Source organism: Astyanax mexicanus, chromosome 5, assembly GCF_023375975.1.
Source record: "Astyanax mexicanus isolate ESR-SI-001 chromosome 5, AstMex3_surface, whole genome shotgun sequence".
NCBI lineage: Eukaryota > Metazoa > Chordata > Actinopteri > Characiformes > Acestrorhamphidae > Astyanax > Astyanax mexicanus.
The window spans coordinates 50,890,007-50,898,031 of record NC_064412.1 but is presented as its reverse complement, the minus strand read 5'-3'; the positions used below and the strand labels follow the sequence as shown (position 1 = coordinate 50,898,031).

At 38.0% G+C, this 8,025-nt stretch overlaps 1 protein-coding gene across 2 annotated transcripts; it reads left to right on the top strand.

The window, feature by feature from the left end:
• Positions 1-2,715: 2,715 nt before the first annotated feature.
• Positions 2,716-7,551, top strand: barhl2 (BarH-like homeobox 2). 2 transcript variants are annotated; one of them, XM_007253440.4, is made up of 3 exons: positions 2,716-3,819; positions 5,733-5,958; positions 6,848-7,551. In XM_007253440.4, the coding sequence occupies exons 1-3, from the start codon at positions 3,264-3,266 to the stop codon at positions 7,146-7,148; spliced, it is 1,083 nt and encodes a 360-aa protein (XP_007253502.1). In that variant the 5' UTR covers positions 2,716-3,263; the 3' UTR covers positions 7,149-7,551. The 2 variants fall into 2 exon arrangements, with proteins under 2 accessions (XP_007253502.1, XP_007253501.1); XM_007253439.4 differs by having other exon boundaries at positions 2,716-3,834.
• The last annotated feature ends 474 nt before the right edge of the window (positions 7,552-8,025 follow it).

Sequence of the window (8,025 nt, the reverse complement as noted above, 5' to 3'; positions counted from 1 at the left end):
CAAGAGGCGGAGCAAATGAAATCGGACTAGTGGTATTATTCTCTTACAAATACAGATCAACGATGTGTTTAAAGCCTTCGAGATGCTTAATTTTGTTCAAATCATTTTTCGGATTAGTTTCAAGTTCTGGGATTGGTTAATTCATGCAGAAGAAAAAGTTGTCCAACATCTTTTATTTGAGTGGGATATCAAACAAGCGTGGTATTGACTTAATTGGTGCAAAAAGTAATATACCATAATGCGACAGTTAAAAAAACTACAAAGACATTAGTGTTTTAATAAAATTAAAATGCTTAAACTGTATATTAAATAGCAACCAACAGTGGAAAAGTTGTAATATTTAGAAAAACAAATATTTAGAGCTTTTACATCATATTTTAAAATGTATATTAATGTAGTCTAATCCACAGGCCACAGGTCTGCGTTCTTGTACGCAAAGCGCAAACCGCTAGAGATCAGGTAGGAGCTTTGGCGCCGTCTTGCGGAGAAGCTGAGATTGTGGTGAAACTGTTTCAGTACACTATCATTAAAATCACACGGAGTACTTTCACGGCAGCACAATGCTTGTGTGTTTCAGTGTTTGATTAAATAAATGTGAACTCCACAACCCGTCCAGTCTTCCTGATTTGCAAAGAGCCAAACGTAGCCTGTGTCTTTCTGTTGAATATTTATTTTAACATTAGGATTAATCACATAGGATTATCACATATTTTAAGTATAATACGAGATAAACTATAGTTATATGTTATTATATTTTTAGAACAATGCATTAATAATACATAAATAAAAAGAAAAATGAATAATATTTATTTAGATCAGGACAATGCGCTAAATAGGAAAACAGACATAAAGCTGCTACAGTCATTTTTATATAATTTTGACAGCTAAAATTTGACCTAAAAATATTTAAAACACAAACAAATTCTGACAACATTAAAAATACGTCCTTGTACATTTTCAGTGTCACTGTTAGTGGTTGACATGTTTCAATTATGCAATTTTAAATGAAAGCAGTTTCAACTTTGGAGACATAATCTACCTATAATAAACCGTGAAGCCTTAATTTCCCAAAAGTCGCAAAAATCATATGCAAAACATGAATAAATTTAAGAATAAATTATTGCTTTTAGTACGCAATTTAAATGCAATACAAATTTCCAGAACAATATGTAAACGAAACTGGATTCAAAACGATTATTTAATAATGTTATTTTGCAACATCTATAATCAGTATAAAAAAATCTAAAATAGCGAGGATAATAAAAAGCAGGATTACAAAAATGGTAATTGAAAAAGACCGGATTTTTTTATTAATCACATAATTTTCATTGCGAGACAATTTAGGTGAATTTTAGGTAACAAACCTATAAGAGGAATCCCACGTAGATCCATCAGATAGTTCCAATCTCAGCTCGATCAATCTCAGAATCGGACTGGAAAACACTCACAACAACAACAAACCTGTGGGAGAGAGAGCGAGAGAGAGAGAGAGAGATATAGAGAGACAGTAGTTAAAAAAATTCTGCCCCCTCCTTAAAAATGAGAGGTGTGGAAGCCTCAGCAGAGCTCGCGGAGAGAGATGGAGCAGCACGCTGGGTCTGAGCGCGTGCACCAGTCTGCAGCTTTACCGCACCCGCTTTTCAGATCAGCTTGAATATTAATTAGGCTCGTTATGACGGCGCTAATTAGTACGGAGAGGAGGGTTGATGGGGATCAGTGTGGCATTTCTCATCAGTCCGCGGGACGTTCCAGCCAGGGTCCAGTGCGCGGTTTAGGCGCTCACGTTTTGCTGTGATCTGAAACTATCCAAACCATTCTTCTCACTGCTGTTTTAGATCCATCAAAAAAAGAGATAGAGAGAGAGAAAAGAAGAAAAAGGTTTATTTAGAGAAATACATGGAAGAATAAAAACAGCCGAGCAAAATGTCATTTACAATATCCCCCACCATTTTGGTTCCCTTGAGCTATTGAGAGTCATTGCTTTCACTCCAAAAGGCCCTGACACACACAATAACTATCAGCTCATCCCGGAGAGGGGGGCTGGAGCTCGAGCTGCTGTTCCTCCACCACACGTCCCACCCACTCACATCAACGTCTACACACTCTTCAAAAAGGAAAATCACAATCATAATCATAATAATAAATGACACGTAGCGTCGTTGATTTGTCCAACAGGCTAAACATGCAGGCTATTTATTTATGTGTATATTTGTCATCCTTCCTTCCTTTTATATTTTAAACAAGTAGCCCACGGAAAATACACAAGCATTTCTGCTGTGCTATATATAAAAAGTAAATATGCACTTAATTATTTTAGCACTAGATAAATAATTAACAAAACGACATTTTTCGATTACCCGTCTGTAATGCACTTTTAAATATAATTCTTTAAAATCCCACCATTGTCCTAAAATTAAACTCCCCTACAGTAAATTTCCTCTCAATTAAAGGTTGATATACACGTTTTTAAAATAACAGTTTAATCCGTTTATGGCTCAATCTGAGATTGTAGAGGGACTTTATGTCTGAAAAAAGAGAAAAAAGAGCATTCAGTATTCAGCATTTGTATGAGTGGCTCTCTAAGACTCAGTCTGATTGGTCGGATCAGGGTCCTGTCACGATCTGTCCAATAAAAAGCAAGCTAAGGCGCGGAGGGGTGGGTGCGGGTGGTGTGGGGTAGCGGGGGGAACACGAGGAGTGTGTTATAATAAAGGAGAAAACACATACGCGCGCGCGCACGCACAAATCCACGCCGGGTTGTGACGTCACCGGAGGAAGTCATCGGCGAGCAGCACTGGAAAGGATTTTACTAGCAAAAAAAGAGGAGAGAGAGAGAGTGATGTCGAGGAGTTTAGAGCCCCTGCGAAAAGCTCAACTTTGAGAGAAAAAGTTAATGAGCAGAACAACAACAACAACACGAAAAGAGAGAGAAAAAAAAACACACAGGGACGTGGGAGCTTAACACACACCGCGCGCTGTCCACATTTCACACTGAATGTACGAACACCTTGGAGCGCAGATCACCGCACAGTTTCTGAAGGATTTTTCTCCGCTTTTCTGCGTGTTTCTGAAATGTTAGCTCGCTCTTCTCTTCGCTCTGTTTGGTGGCTTCCGCTTGGTGCGTAATTTGGTGAAGGTTTTACGCACCGTTTGGTTTTGTGTCTTTTTTCTTTTTCTTCTTTTCTTTTTCCTTCTCCTCATTTTGAATCTAATGGGGGAAAAAGTTGTGATGAAAGCTCCCTAATCATCACCGTCCGACCACCATGGAGGGATCCAGCGGGTCTAGTTTCGGAATAGACACTATTCTCTCTGCGTCCAACCCGTGCACTTCTGCGCTCATGAACGGAGACTTTCGTGCGGATTACCGCGGCCAGTCCACCCCTTCCCCGTGCTCGGACGTGGACACGGTTGGCACGGCGCCCTCCTCGCCTATCTCGGTCACCGCCGAGCCTCCCGAGCCGCACGGACTTCTCCAAGACGGCCTTCATCACCACCACCATTCGCACCATCAGCACCACCTTCATCATCCTCACCGCCAGCTCTCGCCACAGCCCCAGGCCCCGCGGACTGCCACCTCTTCTTTCCTTATCAAGGACATCCTTGGCGATGGAAAGCCGCTGGCCGCCTGCGCGCCCTACAGCACGAGCGCCGCAGCGCATTCCCCGCACCAGCACGCACCCAAGGCGGAGGGGGGCGGAACCGGAGCTGCCGGGGGAGCTGGAGGAGCCGCGGACCCCTTCAGGAGCAAAGCTGATCAGGAGGAGAGCAGGAGCAAAGCGGAGAAAAGAGAGGACCTGCAGGGCGAGGGAAAGTGTAACGGTGAGGATTTATATGGTGAGGATTAATATAAATTAACATTTTGAAAACATGGCAATTTAAAAAAAATGTGAAATTGTACGCATTGATCAAATTATTACATTAATTTGGAAACTGCATAATCATTTTTTAAACTTTAAGGTTTAAAAAAAAATAAGGAATCCAAATAATTACAGTACAAAAAAAGAAAAGAATTTTGTTTTTTCACCACGTTGAGTGTTTTGTTCACAACAACAAGATGTGTTTGTCTTTTTACTGTTCAGGGGGTTTTAATAATCTCCGAAATTTAAATCTAAGGTTTTAAATCGTTAAATAGAAATGTGTTTAAGAAATATGTCATTTCCGTTATGTTGTCTTTCTTTTTGAAACCGTATTTTAGTTTTAAAAATTATCTGTAGTTCACACACTCTGCTCCTGTCATTTTAAGACCGAATCTTAACATGGTTTTAAAATTTACTTTCTATATATTATTTTATAGCTGGATTAGGTTTTAAAATTCCATTGTGTGTTCTTGAGATCATAAGCTGAGTTTGAGTCGCTCAGTTTTACAATTTCATTTAACAAATATATAAATAAATTGTTTAAGACAATAACATAATAAGTCGGATTGTTAGTACTAAAATGAAAAAAATATATCTTCGACAATTTAATTTCCATTTTTATCCTTGCAAATATCCGCTATTATTGTTACAGTTATAAATACCCGTTACTAATATACTAGATATATTTAATATACTAAATAAAAAAAACAGAGAAACAAATGATTTGTTAGACTGAATGCAGCATAGGCCTAGTTTCTTGACATAGTTTCTAACAAAAAGAAATAAATCAACATCAACACATTTTAGACATAGATAAAGGGGTATTATTACATAGGAATATATAGTATAATAACAGAATTATAAATATGGTAAGCAAATATATATATATATATATATATATATATATATATATATATATATATATATATATATATATATATATATATATCTTTTTTTTTTCAAAAAACAACTAAAGAAAACAAGTAAACCAAAAGGGATCAGGAGAACAGATTTAATGTTAAAATATTATACTCATTTTTTTCATATATTCATATAGTCATATATTATCAATCGTGTTATATATGTATATATTTTCGTGTATAGCTATGCTCATTTTTTACGATTTTCCACATTTTCTGCTCTACTTGAAATCTTCGCCGTATTTTGACACATTTGATATCAAACATGATCTAAATTAGACTAACCTTCTTCAATCTTTGTGTTTTATCTCAGTGCTTTTAGTTGTGTAAGAGGTTGAAATCATGCTGTCACTGAGCTCTCTCTGATATTAGCATAACAGATGTAAAGCCTGCTGAAGTTGCCCCGGTGCTGCAGCCTCCCTAGTGGGGCAATTAGAGAGATTATTGTTCTTCCTAGAGGGGGGATCATGGAGCGCCACAAAAACACTGCTACAAATAGAGTTGGATTCAGAGATCGATTCTATACTTTTATTTATCTTCCTATTTCGCCGAAAAAGAAGATTTAGCATTTTTGTGGCAGGTCTTGTTGACAGTTTATCTTTTATCGGCGTGCAGTTTGATACTGTTGGTGACATTGATGATATCATCCCTCTTAGAAATATAAAACAGTTAGACTCAAATTAGGCACAAAATATTTATTGATTCCATAAACTCTAATGAATTTCTATAATTTAAATCCAAAATAAATGTATATATTTTTTGTCTGTCAGACAATTATGAGGAAACTGTGTGTATATTAAACGTGGGAGTAAAAAGGTAATGAGAATAGACATTCGCTGATTTGCGCGTTAATAAGTATATTGTTTCTGACAAATACACAAAAAAATACTGAACGAAAAATGAATACTGAACACATTCCTGGATATATCTTATTCAAAATTTTCCTCTTTTCCAGGCACGAAAGAGGAGGGAGACAGGGAGATCTCAAGCTCCAGAGACAGCCCCCCTGTCCGCACGAAGAAGCCTCGGAAAGCCCGCACGGCCTTCTCGGACCATCAGCTGAATCAGCTGGAGCGCAGCTTCGAGCGGCAAAAATACCTGAGCGTACAGGACCGCATGGACCTGGCGGCGGCGCTCAACCTCACCGACACACAGGTCAAAACCTGGTACCAGAACAGACGGTAAGACCCTTAATTTCCTCTATTTACTCCCCCAAAGCTGGTAAACAGCACTGTAACTCCGACTAATAATAATCATAATAATCATCATGATAGTAATATGATAGACCTACTACTAATAATATTTAACAAATCGACAAATAATTAACAATTCGAATAATCAAGCTCACTAGGACGTCGGTGGTGCACAAAATAACAGTATGTCCAATCAAATTATTTTAACTGTAAATATAAAGTATTCGATCCCGTGAAAATGTATATTTGTTTCTGTAGCTTGGATTAAATCTGTAATCTGATCCATCCGATTCTTTAGATGCAATTTCAGATTTGTATTTTGCTCAATAACGGTTAAAAATATATATTTTTAACAAACACGCTGAATAACTTTTGAAGCATGATTAAACAAAGGCTCTGTGATTTCGATCATTTAAATAAAAAAAAAAACACATATACTTCAAATGTTGAAATATAACACAATTGTTGCTTTATATTGTAATCTGTTTTTTACCCTTTCAGACACTAAAAATAATCGGAATTATTTTTGGAGAGGGGGGCATAGGCAGGGGAAAATCCGTTTTCTTTGTCGAATTCTGGAAGTTTAAAAAGCAGATTTCGACAAAAATACATATTAGGGTCTTAAAACCTCAGTAATTAATAGTCAATATTAAGTAATACAATTACGTTTTTTTTTATCTTTTTCGAAAAATACAATTTTACCATGCACATAATTAGGCCGATATTCGTGAAGGACACAAATAGTATTGATTAATAATCAATAATCACTTTATTTATTCTATGAAAACGTAATAATAAACTAAAATATTTACAAAGTTTATCTTTTTATGAGCTGACTACTTGCTGATTACTAATCACCGATGAATTCCTCTCACAGGACTAAGTGGAAGCGGCAGACGGCGGTGGGTTTGGAGCTGCTGGCCGAGGCGGGAAGTTACTCAGCATTGCAGCGTATGTTTCCGTCGCCCTACTTCTACCCCCCGGGGCTCCTCGGAGGTGTGGACGGCAGTACGGCGGCGGCAGCAGCAGCGGCCATGTACAGCAGCATGTACCGGAGCCCCAGCGCGCCACATCCTGCGCTCCACAGACCGCCGCTCGTGCCGCGCGTGCTCATCCACGGGCTCGGAGCAGGGGGGCAGCCAGCCCTTAACCCACTCGGGACCCAACACCCCCGGTAAAATTACCCAGGGGGTGATGGGGGGAGTTTATATATATTAAAAAAACAACAATTTAAACAATGAACAAAGACATTGAGAGACTGATGAAGGAGGAAAATGCAGATGAGGAAGAGGATGATTTTTTCAGTTGCAAAAGACTATTGAAAGACTTCTTTATTGATCAAGAAGTCGGTGACGATGGCGACGAAGAAAAGACAAAGTATTATTTAATATGGAGCAGTGGAGATGAACTCCAGTAAAGGGACTGATCACGCAACGGGCTTTCCGTTCGTTCGTTTGTTTGTTTTTTGTTTTTTTTTGTTTTCTTTTGTACAAATACACTTATACTAGTAAATAAACTTTAAAAAAGTTTATTAGACGGAAAGAAGGGTTGAATAAAGACAGAATGATAAAAAAGAAAAAAGGATGTGAGACGGTTTGTGTTGAAAGACAGCTCGTATTTGACCTTGTTAATAAAAACATGTGCAGGCACTAAAATAACCAGTAATAACATATGAACAATGCAGCTCAGCTGAATTAAACGGGTGATTTGTTTACATAATTATCTTTAACCCGCAGATTACTGTTGTACAGTTGTACAACTAAAATTAGAAAAAAAATAATTTAATTTGCAATTAAATGATTTGGAGATGAATCTAACTGTAACTTGTAATGAACTAATAATCATATCTACCTCATCAGCTGATTACATCAACGACCCAACCAAGAGAGCTCAAGACGGAACGGGCGCTCATAGCAAACTAATTAGAAACCGTACGGACGCAAATAAGGAAACTCCAGAACTGAAACGAGTTGCGCGCCAAGTGTTGGACCCGCGCTCTTTTCTAGATTGCATGCCACCTAAACGCGCTCCAATTCCAGAGCGCGCAAGCTACTC

Coding starts and splice junctions, on each gene's coding strand:
- barhl2 (XM_007253439.4), top strand. CDS start 3,264: ATGGAGGGATCCAGCGGGTCTAGTTTCGGAATAGACACTATTCTCTCT. Junction 3,835..5,732: donor TAACGGTGAGGATTTATATG/GTGAGGATTAAT, acceptor CCTCTTTTCCAG/GCACGAAAGAGGAGGGAGAC. Junction 5,959..6,847: donor ACCTGGTACCAGAACAGACG/GTAAGACCCTTA, acceptor TTCCTCTCACAG/GACTAAGTGGAAGCGGCAGA.